The 26,041-nt window shown below is 42.6% G+C and overlaps 1 protein-coding gene across 9 annotated transcripts in view; it reads right to left on the reverse strand.

Annotated features, from left to right (window-relative positions):
- The window catches only part of PHF20 (PHD finger protein 20), a 137,023-nt gene that overhangs the window by 27,804 nt on the left and 83,178 nt on the right, over positions 1-26,041 (reverse strand). For all 9 annotated transcript variants that reach the window (XM_081255482.1, XM_081255474.1, XM_081255475.1 and 6 more), the window contains one exon: positions 16,836-17,114. In XM_081255482.1, coding sequence (XP_081111608.1) covers positions 16,836-17,114 — 279 coding nt within the window. The remainder of the gene's footprint in view (positions 1-16,835; positions 17,115-26,041) is intronic.

Here is a 26,041-nt window from a genome sequence, read left to right on the forward strand (position 1 = left end):
GTAAGCACTGGCATTCTAACATTTTGTTTTCAATGCCGGGATGTTTATGCTTAAGTAAGTAAGCATGCACAATGTGAAGAACTAGAATGGTCAGTAGAACAGAGTTCCACGTCTGGTTCTGCCTGGGAGGTCACCTTCCATCCTCCTTAGAGCTCTGCAGCCCCTTCTCTATCATCAAGCCTTTAGACCAGAGGCTGGCAAACTCTGGCCCGCTGCCTGTTATTACAAATAAGTTTTATTGAAAGTACACTATGCTCAGTTGTTACATGTTGACCATGGCTGCTACCACACTCCAATGGCAGATTCGAGGAGTAAAGACAGAGACCTTATGGCCTTCAAAGCTGAAATATTTATTGTCTGGCCCTTTACAGAAAAAATGTGCCAACCCTACTTAGATCACTACTCCTGAACACTGGCTACATATTGCAATCACCAAGGTAGGTTTTTAGAAAGTGAATGCCCGGGTCCCACCCACAAAGATTCTGATTTAACTGGCTTGAGGTGCAACCTGAACATCAGGATTTTGTTTGCTTGGTTCTTCTTCTTCTTCTTTTTTTAATAACTGAAGTACAATTCATATAATATAAAATTATCCACTTAAAAAGGAATAATTCACACCTTCCAAAAACCACAACTTCATTCTCTGCTACTTTTCACAGCAAAACTTCTTAAGTTATCAATACTCCCTGCCAAACTTCTCAGTTCAGTTTTCCTAATTCCCCTCTAAAAAGCTTCCCACCTACCACTCAACTGAGACTGTAGTTTTCAAGTTAATAATAGCCTAACCATTGCAAAAATCCAGTTGTTTCATCTATCTTATCAAACATATCTGTAGCATTTCAAATAATTGACCACGCCTTACTTTTTAGGTGTTAAGATATGTTTAAGCATACATATATCCTGTGACCTAGCCATTCCACTCCTAGATATTTACTCAAGAGAAAGGATAACTTATGTCCACACAGAGATTTGTATATGAACGCCCACAGCAGCTTTAGTTGTAATCTCCCAAAATGAAAATTGCCCAAATGTCCATCACCAGGTGAAAGGACAAATAATTTGTGGTGTATCCATACAATGGAATACCTCCAACAATAAAAGTATAAACTATTAATAATATGCAGCAACGTAAGTGAACCTCAAAATAAGTATGCTGAGTAAAAGGAGCCATATAAAATCTAATGCATACTGCATGATTCCATTTATATAAAATTCTAGAAAATGAAAACTAATCTATATAATAGAAAGCAGAATAGAGACTACCTGGGGATGAGAGAGGGGGGAGGACTAGAAAGGAGGAATTAAAAAGGGGCATAAGGAAATTTTAGGAGGTAATGGATATGTTTACCATTTTATTGTGGTAATGGCTGGGTATATATATATGCCAAATCTCATCAAATTATACAACTTAAATATGTGCAGTCCACTGAACAACAATTAAGCTTCAATAAACCTGTAGGTAGGTACGAAGGAAGGGAGGGAGGGAAAAAGAAAGCAATCCAGTGGCATGTAGTACATTCACAATACTGTCCAACCAGCTCTACCCCAGTTCCAAAACATTCCCATCACTCCGAAGTAAAACCACTTACCATTAAGCAGATTCTCCCCAACCCCTCAACCCTTGGCAACCACCAATCTGTATCTGTCTCTATGAATTTATCCATTCTGGACATTTCATATATATACAATAAGTGACCTTCTGTGCCTGGCTTCTTTCACTTAGCGTAACGTTTTCAAGGGCATCAGTGTTTTTAAAAACACTCTCCAGGTGATTCTGATGCAGAATCAAGATGGATCACAAAGCAAGTGTGGGGTAGGATAAGCAGTCAGGTTCAACTGATTTTAACTGAGCTCCTGTGTGCAAATATCACAAACATCTCATTTAACCCTAACAACCACCTGTGTATATCATTCCAGTTTCACAGATGAGGAAACTGAAGCTTGGTGAGGTGATGACACCTGCTTGAGATCATACAGACATTTAAAAACAGGTTCATCTGGCTCTCCAGCACCAAGTCAGCACTACCTCCGAGGCCCCTCTCCCAAACAGGCATCCAGGAACTGTACGGGAGGACGATGGGCTGCATCCCCCAGCTGGCAAGCCTGGCTCTACAGGTAGAAGTTAATCTACTGGCTAAAGAACACAGGACTTAAGGGTCTCTAAGCTCCCTTCCTGTTAAAATACTCTGCAACTGGGAAACAAAGTTCAACAAACAAGAACTCTAGAAAAGACCTTAGTCTAATTTACAGAAGTACTCTTTCTAAGATTAAGAAACCAGAGCCCAAAGAAATAAGGTGACTAAGCCAAAGTCATGCAGTTGATAAACAAAACATGGTTAAATGCCTCCTAAATTTCATTCATAAAAGCTATCAACAATATTTACTTTTCCTCTGATCCTGGAAACAGTCTTCCTCAGGAATAGAAACAGAACAACTCATTTCTGCACATTCGCTTGGCTACAACCACATTATCAGCCACGGTTTAAATTCGTTTATTTAACAAATATCTGAGCATCCACCATGTTCCAAACACCATTCTAGGGAGGAGGGATAAGGCAATGAACAAAAAAAGACAAAAACCCTTGCCCTCACAGAACTACATTCTAGTGGGTGGGGGCAGAAAGCAAGTAAGTCATATAGTATTTTGGGAGGTGATCAGTGCTATAGAAAAAAATAAAGCAGAGAAGGGGGATAGTAGGGATGAGGGAAGGGGAGATTTGCAATTTTAACAGTCTGTGGTCAGAGAATGCCTCGCTGGGAAAAGGACATCTGAGCAAAGACCTGAAAGGAGCGAGAGAACAAAACATGCAGAAATCTGGGAGAAGAGTCTTCCAGGCCAGGGACAGCAAATGCAAAGATTCTAAGGACAGGAAGGCCTTCAGTGTTCAAGAAATAGGCACAGGGAACACTTCCTAACTCATTCTACACGGCCAGCATTACTCTAATACCAAAATCAGATAAAGACATTACAGAAAGGAAAACTACAGACCATGTATCCAACAATGTATAAAAAGAATTATCTATCACAACCAACTGGGATTCATTCCAGGTATACAAGGAAGGCAGGTTCAACATTTGGTAATCAATTAATGTAATCCATCGTATCAATAGGCTAAAAAAGAAAAATAATATATCAATTGATGTAGGGTATATGCCCAGTAGTGGGACTGCTGGGTCATATGATAGTTCTATTTTTAGTTTTGTAAGGAACCTCCATACTGTTCTCCATAGTGGCTGTATCAATTTACATTCCCACCAACAGCGCAAAAGGGTTCCCTTTTCTCCACACCTTCTCCAGCATTTATTGTTTGTAGACTTTTTGATGATGGCCATTCTGAACAGTGTGAGGTGATACCTCACTGTAGTTTTGATCTGCATTTCTCTAATAATTAGTTATGTTGAGCATCTTTCCATGTGCCTCTTGGCCATCTGTATGTCTTCTTTGGTGAAATGTCTATTTAGGTCTTCTGTCCATTTTTTAATTGGGTTGTTTGTATATTTTGGAGATTAATCCTTTGTCCGTTGCTCCGTTTGCAAATATTTTCTTCCATTCTGAGGGTTGTCTTTCGTCTTGTTTATGGTTTCCTTTGCTGTGCAAAAGCTTTTAAGTTTCATTAGGTCCCACTTATTTTTGTTTTTTTTTTCATTACTCTAGGAGGTGGGTCAAAAAAGATCTTGCTGTGGTTTATGTCAAAGAGTGTTTTTCCTATGTTTTCCTCTAAGAGTTTTATAGTGTCCAGCCTTACATTTAGGTCTTTAATCCATTTTGAGTTTATTTTTGTGTATGGTATTAGGGAGTGTTCTAATTTCATTCTTTTACATGTAGCTATCCAGTTTTCCCAGCACCACTTATTGAAAAGGCTGTCTTTTCTCCATTGTATGTTCTTGCCTCCTTTGTCATAAATTAGGTGACCATATGTGCATGGGTTTATCTCTGGGCTTTCTATCCTGTACCATTGATCTATGTTTCTGTTTTTGTGCCAGTACCATACTGTCTTGATTACTGTAGCTTTGTAGTATAGTTTGAAGTTGGGAAGTCTGAGTCCTCCAGCTCCGTTTTTCTTTCTCAAGATTGCTTTGGTTACTCAGTGTCTTTTGAGTTTCCATACAAATTGTAAACTTTTTTGTTCTAATTCTGTGAAGAATGCCATTCGTTGGTAGGTTGACAGGGATTTCACTGAATCAGTAGATTGCTTTGGGTAGTGTAGTCGTTTTCACAATATTGATTCTTCCAATCCAAGAACATAGTATATTTCTCCATCTGTTTATATGATCTTTGATTTCTTTCATCAATGTTTTATAGTTTTCCAAGTACAAGTCTTTTGCCTCCTTAGGTAGATTTATTCTTAGGCATTTTTATTCTTTTTGTTGCAATGGTAAATGGGACTGTTTCCTTAATTTTTCTTTCTGATTTTTCGTTGTTAGTGTATAGGAATGCAAGAGATTTCTGTGCCTTAATTTTGTATCCTGAAACCTTACCAAATTCATTGATTAGTTCTAGTAGTTTTCTGGTGGCATCTTTAGAATTTTCTATGTATAGTATCAATTGATGCAGAAAAAGCATTTGACAAAATCCAACACTCATTCATGATAAAAATTCTCAGAAAACTAGGAACAGAGGAAAACTTCCTCAACTTCATAAAGGACATCTACAGAAAACCTACAACTAACTTCATATTTAATGGTGAGAACTGGATGCTTTCTCTTAAGATCAGGAACAAGGCAAGGATGTACCCTCTCAACACTTCTTTTCAACATGGTACTAGACATCCTATCTAGTACGATAAGACAAGAAAAGGAAATAAAATATAAATTGGAACAGAAGAAATGAGACTTTATGCTTTAAAAGGAAATTGGCCTTTACTATGAGTAACTTCACTGGAAGGATTTGAGCAAATGTTTGATGGGATTTGATGTACCTTCACCCACACACATATAGAAACAATTGCCCAATCCAGTTTTTGGTTTGTAAACTCAAGTTTTAATGACCTTCAAACTAAAGTAACTGTCTCCATTAGCGTACTGAAATGCTAACAGCATTAATCCAATCACTAGCAGAACTGGCTGAAGAGATACCACCTAGGTTCTGGATCCCTGAGACAGAAAGGTCCAGATGCAGGATATAAATTGCCAAATGCCAGGGCATACCCAGTTATCACCTAGTATGGTAGTTCCCTTGGGCTTCTCCAACAACAATCTTTTTTGCATTTCACATTTTATAAAACAGCATCACAACCTTTAGGGAACCCAACAGGCAATTAAGAAAAGGATGGTGAAGTTCATTCCATACAAAAGATTCCTGAAGACCCTACATTATTCAAACTCACATAATTCATGACTAATATTTCCAGAAAATAAAGGCATAATGAACACACTTTCATTGGCCTACCAGCTTTGAAATCATGTGGTTGATGAATTTTGTCAGTTTGGTAGGATTTGTATTAATTCAAATTTTATACATAAGGCTTTTTATATCACACAACTTCAAACTGATCAACTTCAATTTTGCATAAAATACATCTATACCTTAACTTGATTACCACTTTACAGAGGAGGAAGTGAAACTCAGAGAAGCTGCAAGATCATATAAATTGGTGCATAGAAAAGATGAACTCAGACCTATGGGTCTGAGGACTTGGGCCATGTTGTGGGCCCTGTGCACTGTCCCTGATACAGGAAATGAGCATAGGGCATGGATCTGCTCTACAGTTCAACACCACCACCACCCTTTCCCTGGCTGTGCAGATTTTGCTGGGTGTAGCCGAAATTGTGGATATCTCCCAGCATCTCTTCTACCCCTCTTTCACTGTGCAGCATCTAAGGGATTTGGACAGGACTGACTTCACACTCACTTAAACTTATAAGAGTAATCCCATGCCCCTTGTCACAGTCATAGGCTTAGACAATCTGAGCCTGGGCCAACTGGTTCATAAGGCAGGGACAGGAATGGAGTAATCCAACCTGAACTCGAGACTCTGGTCCAAAGTTTATTAAAAGGGTATGCTCTTACTTTCTTGTTAGGTTTGAATGAAGCAGCATGGAGTCTTAAATGATACTGGCTTCCATCCTCTGACCACAAGGGTTTAACCTGAAAACAGCACTGAGAGGTGAGACAACCAACAGGCCCGGAGCAGTACACCTTCCATGGACTTCCCTATTACGTGAACTAACACATCCCCTTTATTGTGAAATCAAATTGAATTGGGTTTCCTGTTACTTGTAACTAAAAGCATCCCAAGTGCTGCAGCTGGTCAGAAATATGGTCATATTAAGCTTTAAAGAGTCCACTCCTGAGGCTTCAATTAGAGGAGTAAGCACTGAGGATAAAAAGAAGAGATATTCTAGGAAATTGTTCTACAGAAACCTGTGTTCTCTGAACACAGAGGGAAGAGAGAAAGCATTCATAGCCTCACCCTGGCTTCTGGATGAAGACTGTAAAGTCACATGTGGCCACAGGTGACAGAGCTCACAGGGAGAACTGCCCAGCAGGGACTAAGCTAACCCAGGTGAGTCCCTGAGGAACAGGGGCAGACAAGGTGACAACAGGCAGAGCTCACTCACTCGTTTGGACTACCCATGTGCACAGAAGTCTCCTACAGGGAGGCACTCCTATTCCCCACTCCAAGGCCCAGGGCCCAGGGCCAGGGCATCCTTCCATGGAATCCTAAAAGACAGCAGAGCCTAAAAGTGAGAGTATGTGTTCTGCAACTAGATTCAAATTGTGGCTCCACTACACGCTAGATGTGTCTATACTGGCTCAAGTTAATCCACCTCATCAGCACTTCAGTTTCTAATCCATAAAGTCATCACAATAGTACCTGCTTCATAGGGTTTTTTTTTGAGGATTACACAAGAAAATACAAGAACTTGCAACAGTGCCCGGCACAAAATTAGCTGTTGTTATCTCGTCTGTGCTACTCTCTCCCTGGAAGGTGGTACTCATCTGTGGTCAGCTCTCTCTCTGAACAGCTTGACCAATTTGTTCCATGACCCACAGAACAGACACTTGGCTACAGAGCTTCTTCCTGAAGGCCCAGACTTGGCTGGACAAAGAGCAACTTCCTGTCAGGGCTCTGGATCAGAGAGCAGCTTGTCGCCTGAGGAGGGCGAGGCTTTTCCAGATGGCCACTCGTCCGCTCCTCAGGCTGCAGGTGCCCATCAGGAGAAATACCAGAGCCCTTCTTGCTCCCTCTATACAGCCTGCTCCCTATTTCTCCCTCGGATCACTATGTTATGATAGCAGAAGGACATCAGACTGCTGCTTCCAGGAGGGAAGAGGAAAAAAATGACATCACCCTCCCCTATGGGAGAACTGCTTGTACACCACAGAGCACTGCCACGTGCCAGGGACAAGCAGTGACCAGAGTCTGTTCTGACCTGTACAAGGGGAGGGCAACTCAAGGGCAGAGCAGGCGTGGGTATGCTCTTGGAGGGATTTTCACCACCTATCAGAGGAAATGGTCTCATGGCCTAACACCATCATTTCACCTTGTCTTTTTTTTTTTAAAAATATTTATTTATTTATTTATTTATTTGGTTGCGCCGAGTCTTAGTTGCGGCTCTCGGGCTCCTCAGCTGCAGCATGTGGGCTCCTTAGTTGTGGCAGGTGGGCTCCTTAGTTGCAGCACACCAGCTCCTTAGTTGCAGCATGTGGGCTCCTCAGTTGCAGCTCGCCAGCTCCTTAGTTGCGGCGTATGGGCTCCTTAGTTGTGGCATGCATGTGGGATCTAGTTCCCAGACCAGGGATTGAACCTGGGCCCCCTGCACTGGGAGCGTGGAGTCTTAACCACTGCACCACCAGGGAAGTCCCTCACCTTGTCTATTTTTCCAGCCTCATCTCCAATTAGTCCCCCACCATGGATCCCACCCAGACACTGGCCCAAAGGGGTCCTCCAATAAACCCCTCCCTCAAGCCCCCTGCCTTTTTCTACCTTGGCTCATACGGCAGAGACTGCCATGCATTCTCCAATACCCACTTTTCCCAAAGGGAAAAGAGTACACTTTCCAGCTTCCCCTGAGTGAGGTGTGGCCATGTACAGATCTTCTGGCATATGGGATATGAACAGAAGTGATGTGTGGCACTTCTGGGTTGTGCCCTTAAAAGAAAAAGGCATGCCTCGCCTTTCCCTTCGCAGCTGCTGAAAGACAGGCAAGGTGGTGAGGGATCTTGGTCCACACAGAGAGAGCAACACCTTGGGCTGGTGGGGCACTGAGGAGGAAGCTGGCCCTGGACACCTGGACACCTGCTCAGAGCCACAGCAGAGCCACTGTGGAGAGCCTACAGTTTGACCAAAGACAGAAATAAACCTCTGTCTTAAGCCAGCTTCTTTGGTATTCTCTTTAAGGCACCATAATCTATATCCTAATTAAGCTCCTATTTCTCCCTTCCCTCTAAGGGGAGAGGGCACGGTTCTGTGAGAAGGCCAGTCTAGAACCACAAGAAAAGATACAAAGAATTGTCCACTCCGGTGCTCCAAGGCTCCTTTTGGCCTAAAGCCAAGGTTTACACCCAGAGTGAGAATATGAATGAAATGGATGTAACAACAGGTAATGAGCACAGGTGAGCCTCCCTTTGATCCTCAAATATTCTTTCTGCAGCAAACCTCTACTCAGGACTGAACTCACCTATGCAGAATCAAACACAAGCACCAAGGAAGCCTAAGCTCACCCCTGGAAGAGAATTTACTAAATGGATTCTGGTATTCTATGAAACCTCATTTGGAAAAGCAAATCTAAACTGACCTTCCAAATTAACTTATGTGACTAAAGGCCTGGCTGAGCGAAGAGGAAACATCTGAAGGCCAGAGTCAGAAGGGGTACCTTAGGGACAGACCACCATGGCAGTTTGTTCCTCTCAATGCCTCTGAACTTTGTTCTGCTTGTTCCCAGCACAGGGATCCCTTTCCTATTCCCCTGCCTTCTGGTTCACCCCCTACCTACCCTCACACTTTAAGGCCTAACTCAAACGTCACCTCCTCCTCTCGACATCCCAGCCCCTGCTCTTCAGGCAAAATCTCAATCTGTGTTCCCACAACACTTCACACGTTCTCTACATAGAACTTAGTAGTTCTCACTGTAGCTGTTTATGTGCTTTTCTCCCCACAAGAAAGAGCCCTGCCTCATTCATACCTAGTCCTACATCATCATTTTGGAAAGGAGGAAATCAGATCTGTGAAGAGCTCAGATCATAAGTGAACAGGAGCAGAATTGCTACTAAGATAGAGTCTGTGGACTTCAGACCAGAACTGCTTCTCCTGCCTAACTTTACCAGCAGGAAAATGGTTGGGGAGGATAGACCAAAAAATAAACCTCTGCAGAGCGTTTTCTGGTCACGCTGGACCAGAAGCCCCAGAAATCTCCATCTGAGAAATCTATTAGAACCCAAGTTCCCATAATCAGAGTACTTGGAATAAAGGGAGTACTTTTTTACAGTAATTGTCCCCAAATAACTGTTTCCAATTACAGTACAGTAATTGTGCTGTCCCAAGCAGCACACATTCTGTAATATTTTGATTTTCACTTAAGCATAGCGTCAAGTTCACACTGCCTGTGAACTAGCACACAAGCTGCCTGGTGTCAGAGTCTCACCTTGAAACATCTCCCCAGTTGAACTCCCCCCACTGTCTGAAATTCCACCCCTAAAGATAAGAGCTTTCTTAGAAGCTGAGGTGAAAACTAGATATGCTGAGAGAACAGATGATCTGTTTAGCTGGTTTTATTCTTTCAAATCTTAAGAAATTTAGTCATCAGATTAATCAAGTACCCAGCAAATCCATGAGGAAATGGAAGAAGACTGATGTGAAAAAAGTGAGGGCAATGCCTGGAACAGGGGGTGCCTTCTGGAGGGCTGGGGCCTCTGGAATATGCTGAATATGCCTATGTTTGCTCTCATTGGTATCCAGCGACGTGATGAAGGCTGAACATGTCTACTGACCCCAGTTCACAGATGGTGAGAACTGAGGCTCCTGCTGGTTAGTGGCAGAGGCAGGACGAGTGGCCAGGTTTTTAATTTCCCAGCTAGAGCACAGCAAGATGAATGGTCTAGTTTGCTTCAGCCTGGGAACTGCTGGCAATCTCAGCAATCAAGCCTGGGAGAGCTGTGAAATCGTCTTTGTGGTCTGTGGGGTCTGACATGGGGGTCTGTGGTCTTGTGGTCTGACATGGGGGTGTGTGTGGCGGGGGGGAAATGTCCCTTTCTGGCTGCACAAACCTGCTCTCCATCTGAGAGGGTACAGGAATGACCAGGCTATACCCCAACATGGGTGAGAGGCCTGTGTGGTACACTCAGCCACCAAATTGACCAGTTTTACAAAGGACCAGCAGGGGGCTAACAAGTTAAAACACAGGGATTTAAAATACCCTTCTGTTCCCCCTAAAGCATTTTGTAACTGTCCACCCCTGCCAGCCTGGCAAGTATTCCCATAGCAGATCTTGTTATTTTCAAACCTGTCAGGCAAATTTTCCCAATTCACCAAGGGACTTCCAAACCCCAGTGAAAGGGATCCTTCTGTATTGAGAGAGAATTTTAGAAATCCCATGTCGGTATATTGGTATGAGACCCAAATGCAGTACATAAAAATAGAAAATCACTCACTCAGGTTTCTTCATTTTATCAACATGGCAACACCTTGTCTATCGGTCTTGCAGCTTATCAGAGGTCAGCTGAGTTTAGAACTCAGCTCTCTGACCGCCTGGGTTAATGTTTTCACTAAGATAAAGGCCTAGTATTTATTAAGAGTTTACTGTAGGCCAGACATTGTGCTAAGCATTTTACATTAGGTCATTTAATGTAACAAAGTTCTGAGGTAGGTAGGTATTCCCATTTCACAGATGGAGAAACTGAAGCTCACAGTTCTTTGCCCAAGGTCACAGAGGAAGCAAGTGGTGGAGGCTAGATTCAAATTCAGGTGTGCTGACTCCAAGCCTGCTCATATTACTCAACACAAATCAAGACGCTCAAGTACGGTTAATCAGGAATTCCAAAACCAAACAAGAGGTCCGCACACCCTCTTGTGCGGGAACACCCACCCTGTACTCAGGGCAAGGTGCCTCCTCGGACAATTACCATGATTATGTGTTATAATCACCATTCAGATAAGGAAACAGAACCCCAGCACCCCAGGAGTCTCCTTCCTGCCCCACTTTCAGTCATTCATCCACTTACCCCCAAGGAAAACCACTGTACTGACCTCAAACTTAACAGATTCATTTTAATCTGTTTTCGAACTTCATATACATATCTACCATATCATATATATGAGTTTATGTTAGCTTCGATGGCTCAACATTATATTTGTGAGATGTTGGTGGGTATAGCTGTAGCTCATTCACTCACTGCTGTATAGTATTCCACTGTATCAAGACACCACAATTTATTTACTCGATTTATTCTTCACATATTTATTTACTGTGAATAAACACTTGAGCTGTTTCCAATTTAGGGCTCTTAAGAACAGTGCTGCTTTGAACATGTGTGCACATTTCAAAATAATTTTAAATGCCTAACATAAAGACCTTTCCAGGATTTTTTGGGGGGGCAAGTAGTTTAACCTCCATGTTACATACTAGAAGGTGAGGGATTTAATCAATACCACAGAACTTCGAGTGGCAGAGCTGGGTCTCAAACTCAGACCTTCAGGCTCCCCGACCACTGCTCCTTCCTTCCTTCCACCACAGCACTGAAAAGGGAAGCAGGAGGGGAGGGTGCAGACTAAAGTCAGAGGTCAGCTGACCAGAGCCAACCAGCAAGCCAGGCCAATCCACAGAGAGAGGGGCTCAGAGAGAACCGTCCTCAGAGCAGACCAAATCCCTCACATCACGGTTTCCTCTCTCAGGCTGTCCGAGAATGGCGCTGCAGTGGGAGCCCAGCAGAAACAGGGGAGGTCTGTAACAATTCCGACTCTCATCTAAAAAGTATAGAACAAACGTTTTTCTCCTTGAGAAAAACAAGGAGATGATCATTTCAAATTCCTAAGACTGGGCAAACTTATGTCAGATAATACCAAAAGCTGGTGGGGATATAGACAAATCACAGAGCTGACAGGAATGTTGAAGTCAGAACCACCATTTTCAAATACATTCTGGTACATTAACTAAAACCCTTCCATCTAGCAATTCCTCTTCTAGGTAAATACTCAAAAGAAATGCTCACGCACAGGGGATGTGTACACAGGCAGTCCCTGAAGCATCATCCATAAAAGTAAAAAACTAGAAACCTCAATGACCCCGAGTAGGAAGGGGTTAAAGAAACTCTGGCATACTTAACTATTGTTTAAAAAAAAAAGTTACACCTACAAGGGGGGATGGGCGTGCCCAAAAACCCACAATACACCAGCTGAAGAATCAATGAGATTCACCTACAGGTTTCAACCGGGATGAAGATGAACATAATGCTAGACAAAAAGTAGCAAGTTCCAAAAGAGTAAGTATAATATGATACTATTTATACATATTTTTAAAACACACAAAATACTCTATCATTTACCAATATAAATGTTAATAACACTCGAAAATACTATATGGAGAGGAGGGATAAACTGGGAGACTGGGATTAACATAAACATACTACTTTATATAAAATAGATAACTAGGGCTTCCCTGGTGGCGCAGTGGTTGAGAGTCCACCTGCCGATGCAGGGGACACGGGTTCATGCCCCGGTCCAGGAAGATCCCACATGCCGTGGAGCGGCTGGGCCCGTGAGCCACGGCCGCTGAGCCTGTGTGTCCGGAGCCTGTGCTCCGCAATGGGAGAGGCCACAACAGTGAGAGGCCCGCGTACCGAAAAAAAAAAAAAAAAAAAAAGATAACTAATAAGGACCTACTGTATAGTACAGGGAACTCTACTCAATACTCTGTAATGGTCTATATGGGGAAAGAATCTAAAAAAGAGTGGATATATGTATATATATAACTGAGTCACTTTACTGTACAGCAGAAACTAACACAACATTGTAAATCAACTATACTCCAGTAAAAAAATTTTTTTAATACTAGACATTATTTCTCAACATATATGCATGTATTTGGGAAAGCATAAAGGGAAAGAAAGGAAAAGCAATTCAGGGGGTTTGTACTTCATCCTAGTGTTTTGTTTCCCTTAAAAAAAAATCTGAAGGAAATATGGCAAAATGTTAACATTTTTTAAGTGTAGGTGGGGGTTAGATGCATACATGTTTGCTATATATAATCCTGTGTACTTTTCTATACATTTAAAATATTCCAAAATTTTTAAAATAAAAGACTAAAGTCACTACAATATTTTTTACCTATCAGATTAGCAATAATTTAAAATTTGATAATACTGATAAGATTGTAAAGAAACTGATGTGCATAACCAGTTGGTGGGAGATTACAAACTGGGACAAGCTCTTTGAAGGGTGATTTGGCATCATCTATCAGAAATTTAAATATGCATACCCTTTTCCCAAGCAAATCCCGCCTCCAGGAACTTATCGCATGAATTTATTCATACAAAAGAGCAAATTAATCTTCAGGAAGGTTTACTTTGCTTTAGCACTTGGTAAGAGTGAAAAAATCGGTGAATCATAATTTTCTGTAGGAAAATGTTTAAAGTCCAGTACACCCATACAATGAAATAATGGCCACTGTCAAAATGAGATAGAGCCACGTATCTATACTGACATGAAATGAGGGCCAAGGTATCTTTAATGAAAAAAGCAAGCTGCATATGATACCAACTGTATAAAAAGATATTTTCTATTAGACATGAAAGAAATGTGCAGTTTGGATACGCACAGAAAATATCTGAAAAGTTATAAAAGAGTTTGCTAAAAATAGGTATATCTGCAAGGGAGGTGGGGCTACCAGTGGGAGGGAGGCCTTTCCCCTTAGTATTCTTTTGTATGGATTTTACAGCAATCATATGTCACTTTTATATTGGGGGGCGGCGTGTACAAAAACTTCAGATTCTAAACTTAGAGCCACTGAACTGGAATACTGTAAAGCAGGGTCCAATAAATCTGTACTTTTTTTTTTTTTTTTGCGGTACGCGGGCCTCTCACCGTTGTGGCCTCTCTCGCTGCGGAGCACAGGCTCCGGACGCGCAGGCTCAGCGGCCATGGCTCACGGGCCCAGCCGCTCCGCGGCATGTGGGATCTTCCCGGACCGGGGCACGAACCCGTGTCCCCTGCATCGGCAGGTGGACTCTCAACCACTGCGCCACCAGGGAAGCCCAAATCTGTACTTTTAACAAGTCACCCAGTGACTCCCAGGCAGGTGAGTTGGCCACTGCTCCAGGTGAGACCTGGGCCAGGTGACACATGGAGGGGAGAAAAGGATCTCACTGACAGGTCTCTCTCAAGTTCTCAGAAATAAGCTTGCCTCCAGAATGAACCATGTATTCAATGGCAGAGAGATATAAACTTATCTAAAGGACACAGAATGGCCACCAAAGCCAGTGGGACTGGCCAGTAAGACATTATTAACATCCCTAAGGAATCAGTGGCCCTAATAAAACGAGCACTGCCCAGGCAAGAGGATGCTCCCATCTAACAACTGAGCCTGTCCTTTCTTCTCTGTTCCAGGAACACCCACAACCAAGAGCACCAGGCAGAATGGGACCTAGGTTTCCTTTTTACTCCCCAGAAGAGAGGCATTTGATACAGTCGTTGAATGAACAAGTCCATCTCTCTGAGCCGGAGGCATCTCTAACTCCAGTGCTCTGCTCCAATGCTCAATAAACAAGGAGTTTGGGTAGCTGTTGGCTTCATTGTAAATAAATAACTGGCACCTGGCATTGAGCATCATCCACTGCTATCTGATTCAGACCACCCTGCTGTGAGAGATATCCATCCACTGGTGGGTACCTGAGCAGGACTCTGGTGAAGTCACTAAGGTGGAGAGTGCTGCCATGCCCTGCAGCCCACATGGGGAGCCCCTCCTGGGTGACTACTGGCCAGCTGGCCTTCCTCAGGCAGCTCCTTTTAGCTCAGTACTTGGGCTCGTCAAGTGCACAGCTAAACTGCCTACAGGTAGTCTACAGCTAGTAATCGAGCTGCCTGGGCCAATTCTGTGGCCACCAGCCATATGCAGCTACTAGCACCGGAAATGTGGTTAGTCTGAACTGAAATGTTCAGTAAATGTAAAACACATACTGGATTTTTTAAAAATTTTATTTTATTTGTTTATTTTTGGCTGCATTGGGTCTTCGTTGCTGCGGGTGGGCTTTCTCTAGTTGTGGTGAGCAGGGGCTACTCTTCGCTGCAGTGCGTGGGCTTCTCACTGTGGTGGCTTCTCTTGTTGTGGAGCATGGGCTCTAGGCGCATGGCCTACAGTAGTTGTGGCACGCGGGCTCAGTAGTTGTGGCTCACGGGTCCTAGAGCACAGGCTCAGTTGTTGTGGTGCACGGGCTTAGTTGCTCTGTGGCACGTGGGATCTTCCCGGGCCAGGGCTTGAACCTGTGTCCCCTGCATTGGCAGGCGGATTCTTAGCCACTGTACCACCAGGGAAGTCCCACATACTGGATTTTAAAGGCTTAATACAAAAAAAGGAATACATAATAGCTTATTAAATAGTAATTTCTATGCTGATTACATGCTGAAATGATAGTATTTTGGATATTTTGAGTTAACAAAATTTATTAAAAGAAATTTCAGGGACTTCCCTTGTGGTCCAGTGGTAAAGAATCCACCTGCCAATGCAGGGGACGTGGGTTCGTTCCCTGGTCAGGGAACTAAGATCCCACATGCTGCGGGGCAACTAAGCCCACACGCCACAACTAGAGAGCCCATGTACTGCAACCACTGAGCCCGCGAGCTCCAGAGCCCACACACCACAACTAAAGAGAAGCCCGCGTGCCACAACGAAGATCCTGCGTGCTGCAACTAAGACCCAACTCAGCCAAAAAAATAAATATTAAAAAAAAAAAAGAAAGAAGTTTCACCTGTTTCTTTTTACGTTTTAAAATGTGGCTACAAGAAAAAGTTACAGGCTGACTCACATTATATTTCTAATGGATAATGCAGCACATATGACTAAGAAACTGTCACTTGACACATTATGTCTTCACAGCCTGGCTAAGAACTGACCTCTCACAGGGTCAGAGATCACCTTAGTCTGCATGGCCCTGACCTGCTGTCTGAAACCCAACTCTGTACTCCCTTGGGAACACTGTCAGGTGTCCCAGGAGTTCCATATACCATCTAATGCCTATGTATTTTAACAGAGAAGTTCAAGCCAAAAAATATATAGTGATGTTACAATTTCAGGTAAAACGAAGCTGGGAAGCTTGCAGAATTTACTGGAAACTCATTAATTATTCTGAAATTCCCAAGGAACATGTAATTTTTCAATTTCTGTAAGTTTTAGAATAAGACGTGAACATGAGATTTTATGGTAACCCTTACTACCACCACTGTAGTTTCTATGTAAAATAAACAGTGTTGTTAGAAAACACCTTTGGTTGCAATTATGACAAAATTGGACCCAGAAGCAGAATCCCACATCACCTCTTAGTTCTTCTGTTCTGTTAGCAGGGATGGGATGACTGCACCCATGCTGTTCTGAGCACTAGTTCTCCTGCTGGCTTCTAACAGAGCTCCCTTTCCTTGATTGTTCCCACTCCATACCAAGAGTACCAAGACCTTCAGAGGCTAAGTGACTTTCTCAAGGTAACTTGAGCAGCAAGAGGTGGAGGTAAGAATGAGAGTCAGGTATTTCTACTTCCTCCAAGAAGGCTACAACTCCACAAGGCAATTCCTGAGGATCACTTGTCATTTTCAATTTTGAGGGATTCAACTGGACCAGACCAACCTAACACCCACTTTCTGTGTCAGCCCTTCATGATACAGATAACAACCCAGAACCAAAATGCTTACTTGGGGAACTGGCCGAGACCCGCTTCCTGGTCAGGCTCTCCTGGCTGGCCTTGTCTGAAGCTGAAGAGCCCCTCGTCTGGACATGCCTCTTTCCTGAGTTCTCCTCTGGCTCTGGTGACTTCTCCATTCCGTGGAAATACTTCATGTGATAGTGCAACAGTTTGGCTTTGCGGAAAAATTTTAAACAATCCACAACCTTGCACCTAAACTTGTGATCTAGGTCGACAGCTGGTGCTTTAGATGTCACAAAATCATCTGTTTTCTTACAAGTATTTGTTACTGAAAAAAACAAAAACAAAAAAAACAAAGATCCCTCATGCTTATTCGAACTATTACAATACATGCATTAACACAACGCATGGCAACAGAGAGTGAGAGAGCAGCATGCATATGTAGACGGAGACATCAATGACTACTGCTGTTTGAAAGAATGGTGTAACTTCAGGGTAAATAACAGAGACTCAACTGTGATTCATCTTTTGAAAGAAGAGATCAACTTTTTTTTTCTTTTTTAAAGCAGCCACACAAGTTCTCAGGGTTTCAGAAGAACAAGGGAAAATCCTAAAAAAAAAAACAAAATCAGGGATCCAACCTAGCACTTGTTATTCATAGGTTGGACCAGATTCAGACTTTCTACCATCCTGATACCTTTGTGTAGACAAGACTAGAGAATATTCTGGTGGGATCTCTTTATGAAACTGAAAGGATCTTACAATGGTTTTTGCACAAGGAGAGTAACTATTACAAAGCTTTTAGTATTGAGCTTTTGAGATTTCGCTACCGTGTACTCTGATCAAGAGGTTTCAGAAAAGAAGAGGAAAAAAAGACAACCAACTGAATGGAGCTGGAAGGCATGTGGAGAACTCGGAGAACTCAATGATCAAATTCAAAGAGACAAAAAAAAGTCTGACACCCTCTCCCCAAACCAAATAAACTGAAGGCAATGGTCATGAATCAGTGACAAAAAGTAATGCTGTCACAAGGAATTCATGAGTGTTAGAAACTCAGTTTATTGAAGTCCCTTCACAATGCCCTCACCCTAATGAGAGCAATCACCATAAACTCAAATCACTCCTACTCTACAGATTAAGTCACCCAAGAATATCCTGAATGGACGGAACTTTCTTGAGTGAATCAAATTTTTCCTAAATGCAATGACACAATTTCCATTAGAAGCGAACAGCATGGTGAACTTTTGGTAAATATTATGATTACTTTTTCAAGTACCATTCCATAATCAGAAGGAATAAAAAAAAATTATTAAGCTCAATCTGAATCATCCTCTACATTTCAAAATCAGCGCTAGGGTATGATTATAAAACTGGTAGGCTTGGGACTTCTCTGCTGGCACAGTGGTTAAGAATCCACCTGCCAATTCAGGGGACATGGGTTCAAGCCCTGGTCCGGGAAGATCCCACATACCGCAGAGCAACTAAGTCTGTGCACCACAACTCCTGAGCCTGCGCTCTAGAGACCATGAGCCACAACTACTGAGCCCCGCACGCCTAGAGCCTGTGCTCCGCAACAGGAGAAGCCACTGCAATGAGAAGCCTGCACACCACAACAAAGAGTAGCCCCCACTCGCTGCAGTGAGAGAAAGCCTGCATGCAGCAACGAAGATCCAATGCAGCCATACATACATACATACATACATACATACATACATACATCAAACTGGTAGGCTTGATGATCTGATGGATTCTGTTACATAGGCATTTAAACAAGTAACAAATTATATACACATACCCATGCCAAAGCATAATGCCTTAAATCACTTTCTATCCATGACAAGAGACATAACAAAGAGGTTCAAATCAGATACAGTTAAGAAAAAGTAACACGAAATGAAATGGAATGCATACTTCTCATACTTATAGTTGTACAGGAAAAACAAAAAAGTCAGTGAAGAAATTCAAAATTCAAACCTCCAATACATCCTAAAATTCTTTCTTAAAATACAAACAGGTCTTCCCTGGTGGCACAGTGGTTGAGAGTCCGCCTGCTGATGCAGGGGACTTGGGTTCGTGCCCCGGTCCGGGAAGATCCCACATGCCGCGGAACCCCTGGGCCCGTGAGCCATGGCCGCTGAGCCTGCGCGTCCGGAGCCTGTGCTCCGCAATGGGAGAGGCCACAATAGTGAGAGGCCCGCGTACCGCAAAAAAAAAAATACAAACAGTTTCTGTGGAATTTCCTCCCCTTCGGCCTATTAAGTTGAACCATACAAATTTGCCGTTTTTGTAGGTTAAGAAAGGTTAGATATTGGCCATTTCATATGGTCGAACCTAATAGTTCCTTTTCCATCTGACAATGTTTCAAAAAAATCACTGCAGAAAATTCCACTTACCACTGTGTGAACAAAGCTAAGGTCTGAGGAAGTCAGAGAGCATCAACCCTGCCTACTATCACCTGAGGACCTCAGCAGTCAAGTTCAGCTACAGTAAACTCAGCCATCCGTTGGCTTGTGTTTGAAGCCCTGTTTGTGATCAACTTATTTATAATAGAAAAGAAGAATGCCAAACTACAAATACCTTTGAATTTTAAAAAAAAGTTAAAAATAATGAGAACTTTGAACCAATTCCATGAAGAATTGCCACTCTTTCTATTCAAAACCTTTGCACCCTTGTGTACACACACAGGCCATTTGCGTAAGGCAAAGACAGGATGGTGGTTAAAAGTGTGGGCTCTGCAGCTGGACAGCCTGGTTCAAATCCTGGCTCCTCTAATTACTCCTGCCTCCTCAGTTTCCTCATGTGCGTAGCGGAGATAGTAATAACAGTAACTACTTCAATGAGTTGTAAGAATTAAATGAATTATGTGCAAAGATTCTAGAAAAACATCTGGCGCATAATAAGTGTTCGATAAGTATTGGCTCTTATTACTATATAGTTATCATTTTGTTCAATATCCTGTGATAAACTAGAATGGAAAAGAATATTTAGGCGTCGGGAAGCGCTGGGAAAAAGGCCTGTGGGCCACCGGGGGACTCCTATCTTCATGGAGTTAAAGTCTTCCCGTCTGAGGAGCAGGCGCCCAATCCCGGGCAGACCCAGCACGTGGACACCGTAACTGCGCGCACTTCGGCTTCCCTCCTGCACCCGAGGAGCCCCTGGCCCTGGAAGGGGCCGGGGCGGGCACACTCGCTGACTCCGGGTGTCATCTCTGCCCAGAATGAGGGGGCACGGGGCCCCCAGGAGAGGGCGCCTGGCTCGGCCTGTCGAGTGCTGGGCAGACTTCTTAGAGAAGAAACCTTTGAGCTGAGGCCTGAGGGATGAGTAGTAGTTCTTATGCCCCAGGGAGTGACGTGGGGTGGGAGAACCTAAGTCTTAGATTTTAGGAGCTTTGGACGCCACCACACTGAGTTCAGAGGAGGTTGCGTCTGCCTTATTGTTGTAGAGACCCTATTGTTAATGGGCTGGAGACTTTAAAGATGTTTAAAGTGTACCCAGGGTGCTGACAAGACAATGAAGACATTTGGATTTGACAGTGTGGCGGCCCCGAATGTGTAGCAGTCACCTTGACCGGGTGTGTAGCGGGTGGGGATAGGGGGATGACCCTGTGGCCACCATCCTGGCAGGAAGGGTGGGGTCCTGGGGGCCGAGATATCTTGCCTGGCTGGAGAGGAATATCCTGGTAGGAAGCGAATCCCCAGAGTTTGAGATGGGGAGAGAGGGCAGAGTCAAGGACAACACTGTAGTGCCAAGATTAGGTTCCTGGGCTGTAGCTTAAGGGGTTCTGTCAATGAGACTTAGCCTGAGACTACATTGGGTCTTTGTTTTCAGCTAACAGTTTTCCTTTTAATAAAGACCAGTAGAAGTTAAAAAAAAGAATATTTAGAAAAGAATGTATATATGTGTATATAGTATCATTTTGGACTTAAGAACAAGTATACTTATGAACAGCCTTCCAGAAATTAACCTGCTCATAGCAGAAGGGCCTAAGTCCCCATCACTCCCAGCTTCACTGCATGCTCATTCCAGAGGCAGTATGGTATAATGCAAACAACCCAACTTTAAATCCCGGCTCTACTCTTCATTAGCTGCATAAATAAGCTGTGTATGGTTTTTTTAAACTGTTCTTATTATCCAGGTTCCTATCTATAAAAGGGAATACCACCCATTTCAAGAGTTGGAGAGCGGGCTATAAGATTTGGCACAAAACAGGCCAAGTATATATATTATTTTATATATATTATTAAAATATATTATTTTATATTATTTCAAATATAAAATAATCTTGATAAACAGGCTTATGTCATTTATGGAATGTGGCAAGAGACAGATACTGGGTTGGCCAAAAGTTTCGTTTGGTTTCTTCCGTAAGATGGCTCTAGTTGCACGTGTCTTTAACTTCATACGAAACAATTTTGCTAGATTGTATGTGACAGCTGTCATATCAGCGTGCATTAAAAAAAAACTTATCAAAATTGGTGAATTTTTGTGTAGCCATTTTTAATACTGAAGATGGAAAAAAAAGCAACATTTTCAGCATATTATGCTTTATTATTTCAAGAAAGGTAAAAACTCAACTAAAACGCAAAAAAAAGATTTGTGCAGTGTATGGAGAAGTTGGAACTGATCGAATGTGTCAAAAGTGGTTTGCGCGGGCTTCCCTGGTGGCGCAGTGGTTGAGAGTCCGCCTGCCGATGCAGGGTACACGGGTTCGTGCCCCGGTCCGGGAGGATCCCACATGCCGAGGAGCGCCTGGGCCCATGAGCCATGGCCTCTGAGCCTGCGCGTCCGGGGCCTGTGCTCCGTAACAGGAGAGGCCACAACAGTGAGAGGCCCGCGTACGGCCAAAAAAAAAAAAAAAAAAAAGTGGTTTGCGAAGTTTCATGCTAGAGATTTCTCGCTAGATGATGCTCCACGGTAAGGCAAACCAGTTGAAATGAGGTTGACAATGATCAAATCAAGACATTAATTGAGAACAATCAACGTTATACCACGAGGGAGATAGCCGACATACTCAAAAGATCCAAATCAAGCGCTGAAAATCATTTGCACCAGCTTGGTTACGTTCATCGCTTTGATGTTTGGATTCCACATAAGTTAAGCAAAAAAAGCCCTCCTGACAGTATTTCTGCATGCGATTCTCTACTTAAACATAATGAAAACGTTCCATTTTTAAAACAGATTGTGACGGGCAATGAAAAGTGGATACTGTACAACAGCAGCCCCCAACCTTTTTGGCACCAGGGACTGGTTTCCTGGAAGACAATTTTTCCACGGACCTTGGAGGTGGGGGGGTGGGGGCGGGGCGATGGTCCAGGCAGTAATGGGGGCAGCAGATAAAGCTTCGCTCGCTCGCCCGCCACTCACCTCCTGCTGTGTGGTCCAGTTCCTAACAGTCCTCGGACCAGTACCAGTCTGCGGCCCGGGGATTGGGGGCCCCTACTATACAATAATGGGGAACAGAAGAGACCGTGGGGCAAGCAAAATGAACCACCACCAACCACACCAAAGGCCAGTCTTCATCCAAAGAAGGTGATGTGTATATGGTGGGATTGGAAAGGAGTCCTCTATTATGAGTTCCTGCTGGAAAACCAAACGATTAACTCCAACAAGTACTGCCCCCAATTAGACCAACTGAAAGCAGCACTCGATGAAAAGCGTCCAGAATTAGTCAACAAAAAACGCATAATCTTCCATCAGGATAATGCAAGACCACCTGTTTCTTTGATGACCAGGCAAAAACTTACAGCTTGGCTGGGAAGTTCTGATTCATCCACCATATTCATCAGATACTGCCCCTTTGGACTTCCATTTATTTCAGTCTTTACAAAATTCTCTTAATGGAAAAATTCCCTGGAAGACTGTAAAAGGCACCTGGAACAGTTCTTTGCTCAAAAAGATAAAAAGTTTGGGGAAGATGGAATTATGAATTTGCCTGAAAAATGGCAGAAGATAGTGGAACATAAGGGTGAGTACGTTGTTCAATAAAGTTCCTGGTGAAAATGAAAAGTGTGTCTTTTATTTTTGCTTAAGGCAAAGGCACTTTTTGGCCAACCCAATATTATAATTATCAACCAGAGTGAAACATTCCTTTGACCAGCCCTCATAAGCTCTGGCTGGGAGACACATCACTCTGTAAGCATTCAGTTTTGTCTACATCCTACTAGGAATGTGAAATCCAAAACCAACCACAAGATTCCTAGCATGGCCATTCAGTGGCATTATTACCCCCACCTTTCAGGACATCTTACTTTCACTAATTCAGCCTCCCCCAAATTTTAAAAAATAATTATATTACATGGTGCTGGACAGTACACCAAGCTTGATCCACCAAAATCCTGAACTTTGTCCTGTTTGTCTTTTTAAAACACAAGTGCATTTCCATTTCCCCCAAAAGTTTTATCAAACTATACGCTGGAAGTTACATTTAACCCTAATAAACTCCATCTTATTATTTTAGTCCAAGAATTTTATAACTCGTTTCTGTAATCCTATGTATTCTTAGGTCTTTATCCAAGCTGCTGATAAATATCCAGTAGGACAGAGCTGAGGACAGCCTTCAGAATAAGCTTCAGGCTGACACCGATCAATTAATGTACACTCTGGGTAGAGTTACCTGAACCTATTGAACTGCACCTGTGCAAATTACCAATGCACTCATATATCTATTTCCTCCTTGTCCACAGATAGATTTTAAAAGTGATATGGTCAAACTATCTGCTGAAATAAAGATATACCTAGTCTGACAGTGCTATACTAAACCCCCAAAATTCATATGGTGAAACCTAATTCCCAATGTGATGGTATTTGGAGGTGGAGCTTTTGGGAAGTGATTAGGTCATAAAGGCAGTGCTCTCATGAATAAGACTAGCACCCTTATAAAAGAGACCTCAGAATTCTCCCTTGCCCGTTCCTCCATGTGAGGTTACTGTGAGAATATAGCTGTTTATCAACTAGGAAGCTGGCCCTCACCAGACACTGAATCTGCTGGCACCTTGATCTTGAACTTCCCAGACTCCAGAACTGTGAGAAATACATTTCTGTTGTTTATAAGCCACCCAGTCCATGGTATTCTGTTATAGCAGCCCAAATGGATTAAGACAGATAGTCTACCAATCCAGTAAGCCTCTCAGAAGGAAATACGTTTAGTTTGGCAGGATAAAAACTCTTCGCCCCCAAAAGCAAAACCCTTGATTCCTCACAGGTAAGCAGAAAGTGGAAACAGCTGGTCCTCCAAAGGTAAACAAGCTTGGCACTCAGGTGGCCACCTGCCTCAGAGGTGGTACTAGGATCAAAGAGGCTCAGGTAAACAGATAAACTCCCCAAGAGAAAAGACACTACCTGGTGTCACTATCATGAAGCCCCTGGCCAAACCAAGAACTCTTTTCAAGATGGCAACGTTAATAAGACAAAATGAGTTGCTGGTTTTTGTCTGAAGGAATAAGAAAGGCTTGAGAATTATGAATCTTCAACCACGGAAGTTCAGGAAGTAATAAGATTCCCCCCATAAACTCAACTCAGTGAAGTATATATATAACTCATTGATATGCAAGCCCTTCTGATTATAAGCCAGTAAATATAACCTACCTTGCAATGTGGAGAAAACACAATCAACACGAGCATCAGGGTGAGACAAGCAGCAAAGAGGGTATAAATTAATTGTGGATAATAGCCTGTGACAAAATCTGATAAATTAAACAATTAACTGTAACTTCAGGGACTTCTATGGTGGTCCAGTGGTAAACAGTCCATCTTCCAGTGCAGGGAGCACTGGTTCGATCCCTGGTCAGGGAACTAAGATCCCACATGCCGCAGGGCAACTAAGCTTGTGCACCTCAATGAGAGAGAGCCCGTGTGCCGCAAACTACAGAGCCCACGTGCCCTGGAGCCTGCATGCTGCAACTAGAGAGAAGGCTGCGCACTGCAACAAAGACCTGGCACAGCCAAAAAAATAAGGAAAATAAATAAATAAATAACATAAATATTTAAAAAAGAAGACAAAACTATAACTTCAGACTCACAAATGAAGTAGATCAAACACCCCAAAACTTAAGTAACTGCTCCTTTTTCATGAAGGTCTTGCAAACTGAACCCAACAAATTTTTTAGAGATATGAAAAACTGCATTTTCCAGACTTCACAATTTTATCCTAATTTTCCCATATGGCAGCCAAATGAGCCCTCTGTATGCACAATGAAAACTGCCAGTCCAGCCGGTGCAGGCCTCTGGCACACCTCTCCCACGTGCAAACCAAGCCCTGTTCAGCCTTCAAAGGCCACCTACTTGTACGATGCTTTTTCCTTGGTCTCTGAGCAAAAAACATTCTATCCTGCCTTCTTTGAATTCCCATAAGTACTTCATGGAAAATAAATCTTGTAGTATCTGTCCCTTTCTATTTGTATTACAGTTAGTTCCGTTCATTCCTTATTCTAAAATATTGAAATGAGGAATGTGCTCTATTCTTTACTCCTACAGTACTCAACTCAGTGTATTACTACTTCAAACAAGAGAGTTAGCCTCTCCAAGACAGTTTCCTTATCATTAAATGGGAATAAAAATACTTATTTCACAAGGCTCCCACATGTTTCCATGAGGTATTAGAAGAGAAAGCCCATTACTAACTGCAATAGGTTACTGGAACATTAGCCGTCATCTGAGTTGGCACTGACCTCACAGTTGTTTGCTTCCAACAAAGTTATGCATAATCCCAGCCAGGGATCCATGTACCAGGGCACGACCTGACAAAATTTAACATCTAATTACCCCACTTTATTAATCAAACACTGAGGTGTTAGTGGTAATTAATAAAAGCACAACAGCAAAATGATGCGACCAGTAAAAATGTTTTACATTTTAAAAGTAAGAACTTTAAAACAGAATATGCACAGCGTAACTATGCTAAAGAAAACCCTCAAAAGAAAGTTTCAGCAAAACAAAATTATATATAAGAATAACATATAAAATAGTGTATTTTTTGTTTAGAATTGTAAGAATATAAACAATGGTACCCATTTTGCATTTGAGATTCCAAGGTAAAAAAAACTGATTTTTTTCCCTATTCTTCCATGTTATAATACCCATATTATTTCACAGTAGAAAGAATACAATTATTTTATATATTATATTACATTCCTCCCCAGAATGGTGTTCCTGTGACAAAAGAAACATGATGATGGAAGCACGGTCAAGCAACCAGGAGAGTCAATGGTTGCCAAAAGGGCCTGGGCCACAGTCTACAAAAATCCCAAGTCTCACACA

The sequence above is a fragment of the Mesoplodon bidens genome (assembly GCF_964165515.1).
Source record: "Mesoplodon bidens genome assembly, chromosome: 15".
Classification (NCBI taxonomy): domain Eukaryota; kingdom Metazoa; phylum Chordata; class Mammalia; order Artiodactyla; family Ziphiidae; genus Mesoplodon; species Mesoplodon bidens.